This window comes from Poecilia latipinna, unplaced genomic scaffold (genome assembly GCF_001443285.1).
Source record: "Poecilia latipinna isolate Pla-1442-1.1 unplaced genomic scaffold, P_latipinna-1.0 Scaffold406, whole genome shotgun sequence".
Taxonomy (NCBI): Eukaryota; Metazoa; Chordata; class Actinopteri; order Cyprinodontiformes; family Poeciliidae; genus Poecilia; species Poecilia latipinna.
In genome coordinates this window covers 140,775-161,103 of record NW_015113022.1, presented here as the reverse complement: position 1 = coordinate 161,103, position 20,329 = coordinate 140,775, and the positions used below count along the sequence as shown (strand labels likewise).

At 37.8% G+C, this 20,329-nt stretch overlaps 1 protein-coding gene across 1 annotated transcript in view; it reads left to right on the top strand.

Moving 5' to 3' along the window:
• The first annotated feature begins 13,907 nt into the window (after window positions 1-13,907).
• Window positions 13,908-20,329, top strand: part of kctd16b (potassium channel tetramerization domain containing 16b) — a 30,176-nt gene continuing 23,754 nt past the window's right edge. Inside the window, exon 1 of the mRNA XM_015037458.1 lies at window positions 13,908-15,188. Within this exon, the coding sequence (XP_014892944.1) occupies window positions 14,363-15,188 (826 nt within the window). The 5' untranslated portion in view covers window positions 13,908-14,362. The remainder of the gene's footprint in view (window positions 15,189-20,329) is intronic.

The window sequence follows — 20,329 nt, the reverse complement described above, 5'->3', positions numbered from 1 at the left end:
CAGGGTCCAATAAATGTGGCCATCATTCTGCAAGCTTTTGACTGAAGATGAAAGTTTGCTGCAACTGACCAAAAATATATTGCATTAAATTTTAAATTCAAGCACCAACAATCACTAAAAGATCAGAGAAAAACCTTTCCTTTGAAAAAGCGTAATATTTTTTTTATAGTATAATGAAGTGCACTAAAAAGAGACTATAGAAATACATCCCATACAATATCTGTGCTTTAATAAATAGTAATAAAAAAATAAAATTAAAAAAATAAAATAAACAGTTTCTGCTTTGTCCCCTATGACACCACATCAGCTGATTGACATATAGCTAGAGAAACCACAGGTCTAACAACTGTAAATAGATACACAGGGTAGATGATAACAACAATAATGCAAGAGGACATGTACTGGTCTCCTGGAAAGAACAAAGGTACTCTCTTTCAACAGGAAGCAGGGGAGGAGATCAATCACCCGGCATGAGCAAGAGAACTGCACCACTTCCATAATGCAGGCGGATACTGGCTCTTTGATGATGTGCATTATGCAAAATAATGGGGCTCATGACCTATGCTGAGAGGAAGGTGGGACTGCAGGAAATGAGAATAACAGATGTCATTTTGAACTGTGAGATGGGAAATAGGGAAACGTGAGTGAAAGACACAAATATAAGGACTCATTTCATTGCTTTTGAAGGGCAAGAGAATAAAGAGAGAAAAGTAAACAAGAAAAAACAGATTAATTTTGGTGACAGTTCACATTAGCAGCAGACCTTCAAGATATCTGTAACACCCACTGACTGGATCTCTTACCCAGAACTTATTAAATTTAAATATTTCCTGTCTCAGAGGTGAAACAGCCACACTCTCAGCCATCATGACAGAAAAATACATTAGACATAAATTAATTTCAACGGTGTGGAAGGGAAATAAATTATACAGCGATTGCTCTGTCCTGGCCTCAAGACACAGAATTTCTTTCAAAATGACGGGTGGGAAAATAACACATTCAGAAGAGTACCCACTTTTCACCTGAGACATATTGAGTTTGTTCAAAATGTGTGTTCATTTTCTGTTTAGGGGAAATGATACACAGCACTCAGCTTTTTTAAAAGTTGGATGATCAAAAACTAATTGGCTGGTTTCTGAATCGTCTTGGAAAAAACAAATATGTTTATGCAATGATTAACTACCGTATTGCTTTAAAGATAAAAATATTTTTTGCACATTGCAACTGTTATAAAAAGAGTTATAAGCTGCTTTGGAAAAACAATCAAATTAAAAGACCCATCATTCACTGTCTTATGCCAAGATGAGGTTAACATCTCAACATGTGCAAGTAAAACTGTAAAACCGGCACTTTTTGAATGGTTTAATAATGGTTTCCATTTCAGACTGTTTGGTGTTAACCTTGATGAATCTATTTTAGAGATTCTTCTACATAAGAACTGATTTAATTATATTAATGAGTTTTTTGACAATGCTTCTGAAAATTCAATTTCTAAATTTATTTGAACTAATTCAACATTTTATCTACAGCAACATTATGACTTTAGTTACTGATTCTTCTCATTTCTACAGAGCAACCAGTCTATCTATGCACCTTCTGCTCCATTTCGCTATCACTCATAAAAATACCTGAACTATCTGATTCGACTAGACAGCGAAAAACTCCAGTAACTCCTGAGAAATAAAGATGTGGTCCATTTTTCCACAACCAGGAAGAAAGCCACACTCTTCTTGACTCCACCGTTTGATCATTGATCAGAACCATCATTTAAATACCCTGCAGAAGGTACATCAGTACCAAAAAACCAAAGACATCTGTAAGACTCTCAACTGGATCAACAAATGGATCCTTTAACAAAATTGCTTTGACACATGAAACAAAAATACTTAACTGAAAGAGTCTGTGACTAATCAGGAATTGAAATGGGTCATTTTCCATTCATTGCTTTCCATCATATTTAGACTCTTAATCACTCTGGTTTATGAAGAACATGTCTTTCTACCTAATCCACTTAATTAAAGAAAATTAAAACGTGCCAGAAAGGGTAATTGAATTTAGGGCAGTGTTTTGCCACATACTGTCATAATTGCCTTCTTTAATATAACCTCTGCTGTAATCCTGCTGTCGCTGTCTGGGTGAATGAGAGGATTAAAAGCAGTGAATTTGGTCTGTTAAAGTAAACCCTCGTTGACAGCCACCTACCGTCTCCTCCATCAGGATTTCTCTCACTGCCCCCACTTAAGGAGACAGGAACATCAAGATTCCTGCTTTGTTGCAAAAATACAGAAAGTAACAGGCAGCTTAATAAAATAAATGTGAGTGAACTTTATGTAAGTGATACTTGTAGGTTTGTTTATAGCTGAATTAATTGGGCACATATTTTTAAAACCTTTATCAGATTAACCTCTCTGATAAATCGTCATCAAATTCAATTTCCACCCTCCATAATGAGCACATCACAAATTAGAAGATGTCTGGGATGGATAAGAGGACAAACTTTTTAAATGATTTACGAATACATTTTTTTTTTCTACATTGCAAGTATGGGAAGAATCTCTTTTTATTTTCTAGTATCTCTTTGTTACTTTCTGTTTGTGTCTTTTTTATAATGTCTGAATGGTGACTTGGCAGGAATACTTTGGCTGTGCCTCCTGGTATGAGTCTATTCCATTCTGTTGAAGTCTCCTTTATCAAAAGCAGATATGAATGGCTTACACAAAGCTCTGAAAATAACGCTAATTTTTTATGGCAACATGAGATACCCATCCATGGAAGCAGTCAACAAGGTAATATGACTCCGGTATCTATGAACTGATAGCATACAGTTTATATCTGACCAATCTTCTCCTTTCCAGTGATCAATATGATGAGCAGCTTTTTAAAAGCCTTTTTCTTTTGTGTAAATGTTCCACATAAGCTATTCCAGTGAACCACAATTGCAAATATATTGCAATGTTGCCTACTATGTATTGCTTCTGTAGTGACTTTTATTTGTTGCTACTCAGCTGTGTGAACTCAGAGAAGTGTTTTCTTCTATTAATTATCCTACTGTCTTCTCATTTGGATGAGAACCCCTTTTATTTTATCTTAAAATTATCTTAAGTTGAACCGATTGCCTTTGCACAAATGCTGATATTGTGCGAGACATCTAAAAGATAATCAAAGGTAAAATATTTCTGTCATATGAAGGGAAATGATAGAAACCGTCCAGTCATCCACTTGCCAAAAATGAAATACAATCTATGAAAAAGAATCATAACACAAAGAAATGACTACTACAGTTGTGAAGCCATATTTAGTAGGTTTTTATTTTTCAAGGATCATGCACTTAGTCACTGACATTAGTAATCATTTCAGAGCTGATGGACAGTTGTGATAGAAATGAAGGAGAATAGGGAGTGAGAATTTCTATAAGTGAAAAACTAAAAAGTATATCACTAACAAAACATAGCAAACTAATACATGAGACTAAACATTTTCTGGTGAGATGTTGATACACAATTTCTCAGTTTGTGACTCAGCCACACAAACAACACAGTTCAACTGCAATATTTGTCAGTTGATCCTTAACTGTCACTAAAAAAACAAACAAACTTACTCAACTTTTTGCAGATGGACTGTTCTGGATTTTGTAATGCTTTGGTTCTGACTTGTCTCTGTTTGGCATCAGGGACAGCTGTAGCCAACCCACCAGTGTCCCACATGTCAAAACAGATTCAGAAACTTCTAAAATAAGTCTCTTATCACAAAATGTTACACCACTCTCCCGCTTCCCATTCTTCCTGGGCTGCTGGAAGGTTTTATTGTTTCCTTAATTTTTCTCACCAAGTGAAGAAAGAGATCCCATTTTCTGTGACATGTGTCACACGGATTAAAATTTCAGCAAAGGTTTGTCAAGCTTTGTCAAGTCCAACATTATTCAATTTAGGTAAAAATAGGCCTCAGTGATGAGACTCAAATCAATGTGTTTGACTGCTAGCAGGGCACAGTGCCTTGGAAAGGTATTTGTCTTTTTGGGATTTGTTCTTTACTTGTATTTGAATGTTTCAGATCGTCAATCAAACTTTACAATCAGAAAAAGACAAGGGAAGTAAATAAAAAATTACATTTCAAATTATTATTTCAGTTATTAAAGATAAAAAGCACTCCAAGCAAACTTGAACAATGACAAAAAGTAATTGCCCCTTTGAATTATCTTTGAGTTCAGTGGTGAACCTTTCCCGGAGTAGCCAGGAGTAGGAGGCTGATGTGATGTGATGAAGGCAGACTAAAGAGTAAAAGCTTCTTAAAGAGACAGAGGCCAGTTTCAAGGCCTGTAATTGTGAAGTCAAATTTCATTTAAGTTATGTTTGATAATATATACTGTATACAGCATTTTTGTAGCAACTCAAGTAGCTCCTTGGTTGTGCTACAAAATGACACTTTGTGTCTAGAAAATGCATAGCACCACCAAATATTTTTTCAGTGCATACTAATAAATGTGAAGGGTGATGCATATTTTTAGAACATCTATGGAGGGTTCTACCTCTGAGTTTACACACAGACACGCATGCACACGCATGCACACACACACACACACCACACACACACACACACACACACACACACACACACACACACACCTGAAATCTAAACATTGTCATGTTTGTTTTTTCATTCAGTTGCATCTGTCAACATCTGCAAAATGTGTACTTCCTGTCAACTGAGGTTCTTGATGTGCAGTAATTTCCCAATGGATGCTCAGTTTTCCTGAGGAAATCGGTGATGGCAGGAGTGAACAGAGGCCTGCTGCATGTTCAGTTTTACATCGTCTACTCACCAACTGTCACATTCTCTTTCTCACTCTGCTAGATGCCGCATACTCAGAGGAAGGCAACTACAGTGAAAATGAAAAGTCATACCCTTTTTGAAAGGTCAGGCTTCTGGGTTGTAAAACATCAAGCCAAGAAAAATACTTTCAAGACTGTTTCCACAATTAAGATGCAATTTGTTCTATTCAAATCTATTGTCTTTGTGGGATTTTCTTAACATTTGTATCTTTTAGCTATGGGATACAAATATAGGCTCTCATTGTATAAAACTATCAGCTGCTATTAGCTACAGAAAAGGCTATGGCATAATAAATAATTCATGTGTTGAGGTGGAGTTGGACCTAAAAACAGATTGGTAGATGGCAATCTGATAAGAACAGAGATTAGTTGAAGAACAACTCTAGAAAAAAGATGGAACAACATGAGTGATGCAGCAAAGGGAAGACTTGGCGGATCTGACAAGGCGTAACTAAAATTGGCAAGCTCAGAAATGCCCGGGAGGTGATTAGTGAAACCAGTGCTTAGGTCACTCTAATCGACAGAATGCAATGAAGCTACAAGGGGAGCAAACTCTGAATGAAACTGACTGATGACAGAAGTTTGGAGCCAATACAAGGAAACATGAGGGTAAAACTGATAAATGTGGAATAACAACTCCAACTTAACACCAATGAACAGACCTAAAACAGAGGTAAATATCAAAAGCACATGTATAACTCAAAATAAATACCTGGCATATGGGACAGACAAAACCAAACTCAAAGTCAATTGAATCACAGTATACATACACAATAACATATCGTTACTGTCATAAGAGTAATGCCTTAGGAGCTGCAGGTTTTGTTCTGAATGTGAAAACAATACTTTGAATTCTGTCATAATTGATGGGCAAACGGCAAAGATAGAAGCCCTCTATTTGAAAGAATGGATTCAGGCCTGGCTAAACTCTCCCATGACCTTGTGGAAAAATGTGTTTCGGTCTAAGGCAGCCAAACAGATCTTTTGGCTTCAATTCCAAAGGGTGAATTTGGCACAAAAAAAGTACACTTCACATTACCAAAAGAACGCCATATCCACAGGGAAACATGGCTTCTATTCATCACAATCCAATGGATCTGGAGAGCTTTGGCAAGAGAGAGCAGGCAAATATTACCAAGTCAGAATGTTGTGATAAACTCCTACTCCTATGAATGTTGAGTCTGAATCAAAAGGTAGTTTAACAACATATTCGTTTGAGGTTGTGCAAACTCATGCAACCAGCTTCATTTTGTTTTTATTTTTCACATATTTCTCTCAAACAAATTTGTGTGTGTTGAGTTGAGGCAGAACAAAGATTGGAAACTATAATGGTTTCATTTCTTACATCACAAAAACTTAACATTTTAACAGGAATGTGTAAACCTTTAAGACACTCTGGTTTTTCACCACTTATTTTTTCCTACTCTGCATTGTAAATATGTCTGAAAGTCTTAAAGCAGGTGGATTAATGCAATATGTTTAGTTACACACAACGCTCAAAAATATAGTATACTGAACATCTTTTCAGAATTTGCCAAATAGATTTTACTGGCATTGGATGAAAAGTAAAACTGGATGTTATCCCTTTAAAATGGCTTTACAGTTTAAAATACTTCTAGAGATTTGGTTCCATCAAGTGATTTGTCACACTGAGGACCTGCGGAAACTATTCTTTAATCCCAAGAGTCTGTGAGAACTCCACAGGAAAACCTGGCAAGAAAGAGATATGTTGTACTGTGACAAGGACACACTCCTACACACGGACAGAATCTGCACACTGCAGGAAAGCTGACTGTGAAAGTAAACGAGCACGGCTATCTGCTCCTTTGCAGAGTTCCCTTGTGAACCATAAGCCGAGGCCGAGGGGCCGAGGGAGAGTGGCTGCTTAGCAACATCTAGTCTACATGGTTCTCCATGTCAACAGGGTGAGCATCCCTTTAGGCTCCATGATCTCTGCTTGGGCCTGCACCACAGACGCAAATACTTTGAGAAATAGAAGTCCACCGACAACAAAGAAAGTTTATTTGTCAAGCTCGTGGAACAATAATGGTTGGATATGGGGGATGAGGAGGAATTTAAAAAAAAACTTTAATAAATCAAATATATCTCTATTTAAATGAATAACATTTTAAAATGTAATTTTATCATCATAGCTAAACATTGGTTTAACGTATGTTTCTACCAGTTTTGCACCTGGTAGAAAAATTTTTGGTTTTACATGATATCTCAAATTAGGTCCAATTAGATGTTTTGAATCTGAATATCAATCACCAAGTCTTGCCACATTGCTGTCTAGATGAGTTCTGGTCTTTGACTGGACCAGAACTCATGTTCAGAGTTACAACTGACCTCTAGTCTGCTTCTCTGATAAGTCCTTTCTTTGCTAATGACCAGTTACTGGCCAGATTTAGGTTAAATTACCTAAAGTTGGACTATATATGCTCATCTGGCATGCTTTTCTTGTTGTAAATTTTTTTTATTATCTTTCCACTTCACTTTTACTTAGTAGATTTTCTTGATTTGTCACATTAAATACCAGTAAGTTACATGGAACTGTTGCTGTCGTGACAAAAAGGCACTGGATATATCATTTGCAAGAGTTCATCATTCAGAATCTGAGTATGTTGAACTTGGCTTGGATCCGGTTCCATCCTGGGTGTTATGTACATCTCATCGCAGCTCATCTGCGTCTCTGCATAAAACAATGAATCAGGACTGGCACACAGTCTGAATCACTGGATGCTTCCTTTTTTTTTTACACGAAGAAATGAATAATAATTTCTTCCTTCTCTCCGGAGCTATCACATCCTGCCATCCTTTCACAACACCCACAACTTCATTGTGGCCAACTGCTCTCCGAGTGCCACATGGTGCAAACTGAATCAATCTCCCACTATTGTAAGGCTGAAGCAAGATGTTGCCTTTAAGTTTGACATTCACAATCATGATTTTGCTCTTGTTTGTATATATCAGACATAGATAATGCCTTCCATTAGAAACATTAGTAATTGGTCAAAACCTGTTGTGCAAAAAATTCTAAAAATCAACACATTACTTCTCAGAACATTTTTAGGTAACAGGTATCTTGTCTATTGGTTAAATAGACTAATATTATTCAGTCAATAATCAATTGGTTAAATTATCCTTAAGATCAATGTAAAGTATAATTTTGTGCATTTGTGGATCAGGCACATTTGGCATTTTCTGTGTAAGTGAAAGTCAGTTTATAAATCAATTTGCTGGAAAATAAATGCATCCAGTAGATGGACCATCAGTCACAATAAAACAGTACTTAAAGTTGGAATTGTCTAGCTGTAAATGTAATTAGAATTTCTTGGGAACTCATACAAATCCATGTCTTCATTCTTCATCCAGTCTGACTGAACCTGACCTATTAAAGTCAGGTGTAACAGCAACAAGAAATGTCTTTTCAAGGTATTAAGTAATAAAGCTATACGTACTTGCTAGACTTTTAAGATTGTGTCAATCTTTCATTTAAAAAAGGCCTGATAAAATATGTTGACTGCATTGGTTGTCTGACCACATTTTATTGGCTGGAATAACAAATTATGTCCAATCTCCATAATCAAGTATGCAAACATCCTTGCATTACATCAGTATGAACTACAACTTAGGTAGTTTAATTCAAAGTAGATTTGAAATCACTGTTTAGTCCCACCTTTAACTGTGGGTCAGTTAGTGAGGTAACAGCTGCTGCAGCCAAGAAAAGAGTTCAGATTTTTAACTTTTCTGCCCCAAGTGCTTTGTTTGAGCAGAAAAGCTTTCCACTTATTGTGCCTTTGGTCAACATGCTCTGCTCCGGCTGCCAAAACTCCTGCAATGTTCAGTGGACCTGCAGTTAAATAAACTTGTCTCGTGGGAGAACAGTGTAGAGAAAACTGCAGAGGCTTGTGCAGGAACTGGATAAAGAGAGGTAAAGAGTGTCACAAGAAAACAAACTGAAATTTCTTCCTGAACAAATAAAAATACTGAGACAAATTCACTTAATTGCTCTGTTGTAAACATTACACAGCTAAGAAAACGGAGGAATGTGTCTTAATTTCACAGCATCTTGGGCCAGTTTAGGCTCTGCTCTCTGGAAGAACATGTTTGTCCTTTTAACTATTAAATCTCCATGTGCATATTTGTTGATTATTTTGTGCATCTAAAACTATCTGTTCTCTTAGATGTGATCAGCTAAAAATAGTTTATTTGATGAAGAAAAAGAAATCTGGGGCACTTGGGTTTGTTACTGATTCCCACGACGACTTCGTGGAGTTTACGTTGGAAGATCAATGCTGCATGGAGCAAACATGCCATAATGAGGTTTGTTCATGTATTGCTACCAAAACGCTGAAAAGCCTGGTGAATTTGAACAGCAGTCACCTCCCCTCACTGCTGCTTTATGATTCAAAGAGAATTTTTTTGGCAGTAATAAATAAGTAAATATAGAATTGTGGTTGAAAATAGTTTTCCTTTTTTAAAAGGAATGGCAATGTTTCATTTTTAGCAGCACTCTGATCATGGTTGCAGGTTCAGCAGGGAGTGAAGACACTTTTCCTCAGAGGTGGGTTCCTCCTTTTCTTTTAGACCAGGGGTCCCCAAACTACAGCCCGCGGGCCGGATCCGGCTCACCTCCTCATTTGGTCCGGCCCTCTGAACAATACCAGAGAGCATTCAGCGTTTTTTTTTCATATATATGTGGATTTTTCTTCAACCACCAGGGGAGCTCTTGTGCAGATATGAAACTTAGTTTCCTTCAATGGAATATATACTAGTCAGTACCAGTCACCGTTTCTCTCACGGTTTTTTTTCCATTTGCATTCTGGGTAAAAATCTATCTACAAACGCGAATATGTTGTCGGCAGTAATCCAATCCCCCCCCGGTCCACAGTTTCACTCTCCCTCCACCTTTTTATAGCAATAGATATCTATTGCTATCTATTTGCTATTGTTCATAGATAGAAAAGTCTGGGGCTGGGACATTAAACAAATTATTATTTTTTAACAAAAAATTGTTTAATGTATTCCTACACACCTTTAGCAGAAGAGCTTATAACTGTGAATTATGAGTGATATATCTTTCTACTTTCTTTTAGAAATTAAGTTCAAAATGTCTTTTTCACAAATATTGACATTTATTTTGTACAACTAAATAAAAATGGAGCGATAACCCAGTTGCATAAGTGTGTACACCCTTTGGCTATACGTTTGTGGAAATATGTTTCAACTCGGTTTCACATTCAGAATTTTTTGCTAGTCAAAGCACCACATATCTTGACTTTGCTCACTGCAGTTTGCAGAGGCTGTTTGGATCTTTGAACTTATGAAGACACTTCCTGACCTCCGCTCTCTTCAGGTGACCCCTCAGATTTGGACTTTAGCAAGGCTGTTACAAAACTTTTGTATTATGCATATAACAGCTTTTTATGTTTGTAAAAGTTTGCAGAATTGAACAACTCCAACTATAAATAGTTATTTCTATAATCAACATGTACTGCTCCTGGTTTCTTTAATAATGGCGTTCTTAGTGTTCCCCAATTACACAACCTAAAAAATTTGCATAATGTCTTTCTAATGGTTAATGCAGTGCCTCTTAGGTGAAAAGGAGAGCTGCTTTCGTTTGTTTTGCACGTCCAGCTTTTTCTGAATGAGAGCAGACTTTCAGGAGCGGTATGGACAAACAACTTATCTACCATCAAGCTTTTAACTCATAGACTGTTTACAACTAACATCATTTCTATTCTCAGGCAATGCAAATGTTCATTATCTGGACCTGAGAAATGAATGAATAAATAAATAATCATCCCTTTCTGAGAGCACAGGGAGTCACTTTAGTAAATACCGCCCCTCTCCCATAGAAGGGGATTTATGCATTGAATGTCCGCTTGCTGTACTTGTAGATTTCTCATCGCCTGGCATCATTCAGTGAGCGCCGGTAATGAGAGATGGAAGTGGGAGAAGTATGCTGTTTATTTCAACCATCTGTGACTGGACTGAAAATTCCCTTCAATAGATTTTTTCGTGCAACGCACAGGAAAAAAGTGACTGTGCTCGCAAGCAGATCTGTGTCAAGGAAGAGAAGCACCCATGAATTAGTTGTAAGAGCAATAAGTCGATTTCTTTTTCAAGTGAAAAATTAAAAATATCTCTGATATGGTGGTGGGCCTCATGGAAAAATAATAAATTATGAATGTCACTGCTGTGCTTGGGGACTGAATATTTTATCATACATTTTGTAGGAGCGAATGCAAAACTGATTAAACAAATTTTGAGATGTAAAAAAAAAATGTCAGAGGGAAACTGTAGTGGGTGTGATCGCCTGTGAATGAGGTTTTACCAAGAAGTTTGGAGATACAGTGCATTGAAAGAAGTTTTCATGTCCTTTGAACTTTTTCACATTTCTTCACATCACAATCACAAACGTCCCTTATTTGTTTGGGACCTCATGAGATAGACCAACTCAAAGTAGAAAATAACTGTAAAGTAGAAGAAAAGCCATATGTGGTTCTGAAAATGTCTTTTTACAGAACCTGGCTCAGGAAAAGTCAGATCTGGAAACTGCTGTTCACTCCTGCTGCCTGTCTAATCTGACTTCATTTGAGCTAGGTGGGTGAACAAAGTAATCACTCAAGGAGGCTAGCTTCAAATATCCAATACTATATTATTATAAAAAAGATAATATATTATTTCCTTTCATTTCTCAATGATGTGCTGCTTTCTGTTAAAGGGGTAGAAATTCTTTTGCAAGGCAGTATTTTCACTATTTCACTGTATGTCTGTATAATTTATCATGCATCAAACAATAATGCTCTGTTGTCTTTGTGGTTGTCATTTTATATTCTCAAATATTTTGGAAGGGAGAGGAAGAAACAGGTTTAACTCCTAACAGATGGTCAGTCATCTGTTCTTTAAATAGTAGCATAGCAGGGAGCCTGTAATATGCATATGTATTTAAGATGAAGCTGCCAACGTGGCCTAATTCTGGGTGACCGCTCAGGTCCCAGCGTGGCACACCTCTCCAGCATCTCTCTCTGCCTCTGTGTCTCATTTTCATTTTAATGTGTTTGATCTTGATGACTTGTTGTATTGTCTTCTCTCTTTTCCATTTTTTCCCCATCTGATTAATTGATTTAGGGAGATAAAACGTAAATTATGCAATATTTAATGATGAATGAGTATACATTCTTCTGGGTTTTAGTTACCTGACAGCTATGCTGAAAATAGATTTAAAATATAATTAATTTACCATGCTGTCTTGATGGATGTAAGCTGACATTTTGTTTTTCTTGCCATATAATTGTACTTCCTGAACAAATGATTACAGATTGAACTTATGTTAATGCTAATTTAAAAATGCAGCAAAATAAATCACTTTCATGTTGAATATCGCAACATTGAAGTTACAATATGCACGAATATTAATAGGACTTATCTTAGAGTCCAATGAAATCTAATCTGATAATTCTATTGCACATCATTTAAATTCAGCATTTATTACCATAGCATTTAATCTATTTTTGTCTAATCTACATGAACTTGTTTTCATTAAATGACGAGTTAATATTGTTCAGAATAGTCAGTTAAAAGCCATTTTGAAAACTACTGTATGCTTTTCATTCCAATTCATAATTATGCACCACTGGTCATTGATCTATGTAATGTCTCACAAGATACCTTTAAAATATTTTGAAGTTTGTGGTTGTTACCTGAGAAAATGTGAAAATATTTAAGGTTTGTTTTTATTTTTTCTACACATTGATAAATTCAAAAGATATTTGGATTTTTTTTTTTATCTCTACAGTACTTATATTTACATCTTGCTTTGCAGAGTGACTGTAATTTCTGCAATAAAGTGCTTTGTTTTCACTTCAATGCCTTGTTTTCCTATAGGTGTTTTGGTGTGAGGGTTATATGTGCAGATAAAGAAAAAATACTTATGTAGAAATATTTTGAAAATTAATAGTTTGAATGTCTGAACAGTTTAAATGTTTATTTTATTTGAATTTTATCCAACCAGAAAGGGAACCTAGAATCTGATTTACAAGGGCACTCTGTCGATTAGCACTAAAATAGAGCAAACCATTAGATTTACACATAAACATTGAAGGTCACCAAAAACATATTCACAAATACAAACAAAACTGAAATTAGTCCAATTACATATGACAACAGTTTAATCAAGCAAAATTATCAAAGTATTGTTTAAAATGTTGATGAGGTTTATCTTTCACGTCAACTTAACAGCTGTAACTGTGTGGGGTCCCTCCACAGGCTGGGAAGGAGTGAAACAGAAGAGGGCGCTGTTGGGCGTATTTTGAACCGAGGAGAGAAACCCCACACGTTGTTCCCACTCAGTTACACTGAGAATCGCTCATCTGGGCTGTAAATATTTTATCTCTAGGAAAGTAAATATCCAAATACATTTCTGGAAAAGGCAAATCTGGTAATATTTAAATTGGAAAATCCATATTTGATTTATTGAAAGAAGCTTATAGCAAATCGAATCAAGCTGCAGACCATATTTATGTAGAAATAATGGCACAAAGATGGATGCAGTACTGGCTGTGAAATCCCGAAAACTTTACATTTGACACATAAACAAGTTTGTTCATTTTATTGCAACGGCACGGCCTTCATGCATTATACATACAGGAATACAAGTGTGATAAATATCGGAGAAAATGCAAAATTGTTGTTTTTTTAATAGATTGTGCATGTGTGTTAGTATGAGTGTGTGAACTAGAGGAAGAGGAGGGGGGACAGCACAGCAGAGGAGAGAAAAGAAGACACCACCCAACTCTGTCGGGAAAGGGAGGAGGTGCGCGCAGAAGAGGCTGAGGAGGAGAGCAGCACCACGGACAGCTCCCTGTAGCAGCAGCAGCGGCGGCGCGGACTTTTCTGCTCTGAAAGAAAAAAAAAAGAACACATGGATTTCGATTTTTATACAATTTAGGAAGAGCAGAGAATATTTATTTTTATGACTGTAAAGACAGAACACAGAATCAGCAGTGAAGTTTCTAATCACTCCGAGGCGTTTTCTCTTCCCCCTGTTTGGACTATATCCTAAAAATAAGTTGATCCACTTTCTTCTGGGAAGCTTTTTTTTTTCTTTGTTGGGAAATACTACCAGGAACAAAAACATACGCATGCAAGGCAAGTTTTCTTCACTCAATGCATGAAGGTTTCTTTCAGCCTACATATAATGCTGTTTTCCCCAGAGGCAGTAGAGTCCTACAGCCACTAATGTGAGCCTCTAATTCTGTTTTCCACTCTCGCGCAGCACTGATTCTTTTCTTCCTCCACCAAAGTCACCCAAGAGGCGCGCTGCATGCCCAGCAACGGATGAATAAGCCTACTCCAGTGGGTTTTAATGTCACTGAATTAACGTCGATGGAGGGAAAACGTAAAAGGGGATGGTTTTGAGATGAAGTTGGAGACTCTGTCACCAAATACAGGAGGACGCACCTTTTGACAGCCTTTATTTCCATTTTTTCATTATTTTTGAGAGCTCCTGCAGGGAGAGGAAAAGAATGGCGCTGAGTGGAAACTGCAGAACTATTCCCAAAGACCTGCAGGCTTCAGTTCAGAACAGTTTCCCAGATGTTGTTGAGTTAAACGTAGGGGGGCAGGTTTATTACACCCGCCACTCAACTTTGGTGGGGACCCCGAATTCGTTGCTCGGTAAGCTGTTCTCCAAAAAAGACGCATCTAACGATTTGGCGAGAGACCCCAAGGGCCGGTATTTTATCGACAGAGACGGGTTTTTATTCCGATATGTTCTGGACTACCTCCGGGACAAGCAAGTCGTCCTCCCGGACCACTTCCCCGAGAAAGGGAGGCTCCGGAAAGAGGCAGAGTACTTCCAGCTGCCCGACCTGGTGAAGCTTTTGACCCCAGAGGACATCAAGCACAGTCCGGATGACTTCTTTCACAGCGACCACGAAGATGGCTCTCAGGGTAGCGACCACCGACAGTGCCCACCGCCCTCTCTGGTCCCCGCGGACAGGAAGAGCGGTTTCATCACGGTGGGATACCGGGGGTCGTGCACCATGGGGCGGGAGAGCCAGAGCGACGCCAAGTTCAGGAGAGTACCTCGGATACTGATCTGCGGCAGGGTGGCTCTGGCTAAAGAGGTGTTCGGGGAGACTCTAAACGAGAGCCGGGATCCGGACAGGACCCCGGAGCGATACACCTCCCGGTTTTATCTCAAGTTCAAGCATCTGGAGAGAGCGTTTGATATGTTGTCGGAGTGCGGCTTCCAGATGGTGGCCTGCAACTCCTCAGTCACAGCCTCGTTTGTCAACCAGCACACAGAGGACAAGATCTGGTCCAGCTACACTGAATACGTCTTCTACCGTAAGTGTGAAAGTCTTTGTCATCGTGTTCTGCAGAGGGCAGTGGCGGTGCACGATTGGATGGTGTCCTGGGACTTTGATCGTGGGGTTGGTACTCCCAGTTAAGTCCAGAACCAGACCGCTCAAGTCTTAACTAAATTGCTCCTTAATCAACCGGTCACACAGAAACTTGTGAAATTCACTTTTTAATGAATGGCAAATACACAAATAGTTATTTTATAGTTAACAGTGTACCTTTATAGCATTTTATGAAACTTCTTTTAGGGTTTAAAATGAATAATGGATTCATCATTCAGGAAACATTCACAGTTTGACAGTTATGTTAAATGTATCTGATTAATCATGTCTTCTCCATGTACTGGGATCCCACTTCATGTGCAGCGTGATTGGGAATTATTCACTCCCTAAATGACAAAGTTCTATGTGTGCTCATTTCTTAAACTAATTAAACTGGATGCCTCTTCCCTCCATACTTACCATACTGCCTTTACGACACGACTGCTATAACCAAAAGAGTCAGAAAAATAAACATCAATTTGTTTTCTATACCCAGTTAATCCTTACAGTTTCACTACAGTTTGGTGCTGATACACACACACAGCCATGGTTAAGTAACATTTGAACTGACCAGTTAACCAACATGCACGTCTTTGTGCTGTGGGAGGATGCCAAAGAACTCAAAGAGAAACCATGACTCGACAGGAAGACCATGAAAACCCACACAGGAAGGTCTTGAGAAGGGTATGAACCAAGACCCTCTTGCTACAAAGCAAGAGTGCAAACTGTACCACAGTTTTACTGTAATAAAACACATTTAATGTTAGCTGGTGGGATTCAATTGGAAGTATGGACTTCATACATCCTTTGGTCAGCTCTACAAATGACCACTAGGAGGCGCATCCGATTTGCCTGGTGTCTATATAAAAACATCTAAAAAATCTGATTGGTAGAGAGCAACTTTTTTGTATCAGAGTGCTAAAACTCATACAGTCAGTCTAATTTCCTTTGACACAATGCAAAACATTTTTAATCAAGAGCTTGCTGATTTTATGAGAGACTTAGATAAATTAATGCCTCACGTTTATCTCTCTGGAACCTCGGGGTACGTCTTCTAGGCTGCAGGCATGCACAAAATATTTCCACGCTTGGTTGGAGTCTGAAGGTTTTTTCTGAACCGTGTGGAACAAAACCAATTAGAGATCACCTCTCATAATTGGGGTTAAGTCAAGGCGTTGTTATCACTCAGTGGAAGCAACAAACACTTAACTGACAAGCTAATTTGTGTTTTAATCTCACTGTGCTCAAACCTATTACAGCATGTTGCAGCATTCGACTGGATCTCCTGCAAGAGTTTATATTTCAGAAGATTTAACCAGATTTTAATAATTTCCCCTCAGCGCTGTGGAAGCTGTCAGAGCAACGATCTGTCAGGGGGTTTGCCATTTCTCATCACGGTGCAATTTGCTTCTCCACCTCCTCTCTCTTTCATCCAGCCAGCACTTTCTTTCAACTTCTTGCACTTCCTTCTGGCTTTGCTATTGCTATCCTTCCAGTTCTCCATATGTGCGGCTCGCTAGCTGCTATTTAGGATTCCTGAGGGGGAGGGTGTAGGAAAGAGCTCATCATGTGTTTTATAGTGGCTGTTGTAAGATTTTATGAAGCCACAGAATTATCCATATTCTTTGATACAACAGTGCATGATTTATCTCAAACCTGTGCCTGAATTCTTTGCACAATTACCAAAAACAAAGATAAAGTTTTCTCTTTAATCCAAAGAGCTTTTAGCTCTAAGCAGGCTTGAGAGGACACAAAAGAGAAAGAGAAAAAAAAAATAAATAAAATAATGCTGAAGTGCTGAAAACGACATTAAAAAGAATTGGATGGTGTCATAAAATGGGTGATTATTTTATCCTGAAGATAATTAAAAGCTGAAAATATTCTTTTTTTTTCAAATCACTTAAAAAACACCTTGCACTGAACACACATACACACACAAGTGCAGCTTTCATGATGCTATTTGTGCTCCCATATTCTCAAATAAATCTTTGAGGCCTCCACAGGAGCATTGTATTTAAACAGAGTTTACATTACATGCCATGTGTCATTTTCATTCTATTTCACAATTACGCACAACTTTGTGTTGGTTGGTGGCATAAAATCCTAATAAAATATGTTAAAGTTTATTTTCTTAATGTGACAAATGCAATCTTCCACATCTCAGTCCTCAGTGTGTGGTGAATTTGTCCGCTGTTAAAATTAATAAGTATATTTTTCACATGTGTTATGTAGAATTTATTGCAGACAGTATTAATCCTTGAATTTGTTCTGAATTGAAGGAAGAAAAAAAGCTTTTCTTCATATTTGCACGATAGCATTAGGAATAGCAAATAACACATCTCCTCAAGCATATTGTTACCCCACATCTTCTTGTAACAGATTTCGGTCGTTTTCTTCTATAAAATTGATCCATGCATTCTGTATCAAGGACAAGTTGGAACAACAGTCCTATACTAAGTGAGTGCTGAGAAGCCTTTCTGTTGTGCCGTGTGTTTCTACTGTAAGGTGGTATATCAGTGATTCTCCTGAGCTTAAAGTCCCTCCTTCCTGTGGGAGAAACCTCACTTGATGATTTTATCTCAGTCACTAATATGTAAATGTTGGTTACAATCTGGTAATAAATTAGTTCCTGTAATGGTTAAATAATTCAAAGAAAATTCATGAATCTCAGACTTAACTGAACTTAGGATCTCAGTGTCTCAATTATATTAAGGGAGACAATTTTGCTGTTTCTGTCTCAGTCCATTTGCTTCCTTTGGGAATGAGTCAGAGCAAACATTTTTCTCCTGATTTGAGTGTGTACTCAAGGAAGAAAATGTTTCCTTTTTCGAGTCACAGGAGGTCACTCACAGTTTCAGTTAAACAGTAGTAGACAGCTTGCTAAGCTGCCATCATCAATACACAGAGTGAGAATCTGTTGGAAGTGGGAGACATAAATCCTGGAGTTTTTCAAGATCAATATTAAAAGTGCACAGAAGCTATTTTAGTTGTGGTTATCTAATGGCTTACACTGAAAATATGAAAATATTTTAAAGTATTTTTTGGGTTGACTTTAGCCTGGTAAAAACCAACCCCTTGTTCCAAGTTTTGCTTCATGCAGAGGATCTGGACACTCAACTAATGAGAAACGATTGCTTCCTGAAATGGCAGACTCTGTTGAAGTTTTAAATTTTACCCAATCACTCATGTTTGGTTGCAACATATGTAATGCGCCAGCTTAATGAAGCTTACCGGAAATTGCGTGGACTGTTAACGACTCCAGAGGGAGTAGCGCCATCTTTGCCAGCAGTAAAATGTCTCTTTGTCCTCCAACTTTAATTGCTCAATACTTGGAAGTGTGGCCAACACATACTGAATGGCTTTGTTTACTTCCTCAGCTGCCATTGCTAAGCTTCATTTTAAAAATGGGTGAATGCCTGAATGTAGTGTAAAATGCTTTATGGTTGTTTGGACTTGATAAAGTGCTAAACAAGTAAAGGCCCTTTAGCTGGTTACTAAAGGGTTGGACCACTTTCTTGTCTTCAAAACCGACATAATGAACATAGACAGTGACATGATGTTTACACAGTGCTCAAATCGTATTGACAGACTCAAAATGTCCCTTACACCACTGCACCTTCACCATCACAAGACGGTATTAATTTATGCTTTTATAGTAGTCACACCAAATTCTGACCCTTCCATCTAGATTTCAAAGCTGAATTGACCCTCCAATGCTTATCCAGTATGTATTTAGCAGGTTTTGGTAGCCTGTGAGAATAGTATACTCAATTTGCAGTTTTTAGTTAACAGAACTGCACCATCTTCTACTGCTATAACCCATCTGTTAAAGGTTTGACATGTGATGTCATGGCTGCACGGTGGAGCAGTTACTAGTACTGTTGTCTTGCAGCATGAGGCTCCTGGTTATAAATGCCGGCCTGGTGTCTCTCTGCATGTAGTTTGAATGTTCTTCCAGTGCATGCATAGGTTCTCACTGGGTACTCCAGCTTCCTCCCAAACTCAAACTAATCTGCCCATTTTCCTCTGATCTCTAATAGCAACAAGGCATTTTCATCCACACAGCTGCTGCTCTGTGGGTATTCGCTCTTTTTGGAAACATTCCATGAAATCCTGAAAGACGGTTGATGTTGAAAATCCCAAAAGATCAGCAGTTTCTATAATACATGTCTATGAGTTAACAAGCAATTTAATTAGTGTGCCAAACACATTAGCCAGTAAGTTTATTTAGTAGTTACCACTGGTTTGTAAATTCTCCTCATGCATCCGTAGGTTCTCTGTGGGTACTCAGGCTTTCTCCCACAGTAAAAAAAGACATGCATTATTCTGGCACGGTAAATTGCCTTTAGGTGCCCTTAGGTGTTAGGCGTATACCAGCCTTCTCTCACAACCCTGCAAGTATTCAGAAAGTATGGACAATGATTGGATGGATGATGCTTTGTAAAAACTTTAGATTTACAATATTCTGAAAAAAAAGAAAAAAAAAAAAGAAAAAACATACAAACCCTTCAGGTGGCTGCCAATAAAAACAAGTGAGTAGGCAATTTTCTCGCATGTCATGTGACAAAACTAAGAAAAAGTGGTAGTTTATAAACATGTTGCAAAGTACCTCATAAAAATACAATTTGCTCATTTTTCATAGGTTTAATGTCTGCCTATTTTTGATTTGATTTTCTTTCAGTTAATTGATTATAATGTGTATTTATTTATTTATTTATCTAGTAAAGAGAATGCTGACTTCCATACTTCTAAGTCACAGTTTTGATATTATCACATGTCCACACAGCTACCAGATGCTAAGGAAGCACATCAGAATAATCTAGTGGGATGGATTCAGGATAATTGAGCTCTGCATTGAATCACAGTGACAATGACTCTTGGCTCTCATAACTCCCAAAAGTAGCTCTAACAAGGTAAATCAAGTAGTGGTGAGAGCTGCTAAAAGAAGAAGCAAACACAGCTTGTTAATGCTATACCTGGCAGCATATCTGTGGGCTGCTGCTGCATCTTCTTGCTTACTGACAAAAGTAACAGCTTCTGGATTTTGCCAACAGTTGCTCATTAGGAGCAACTCACTTGGAGGTG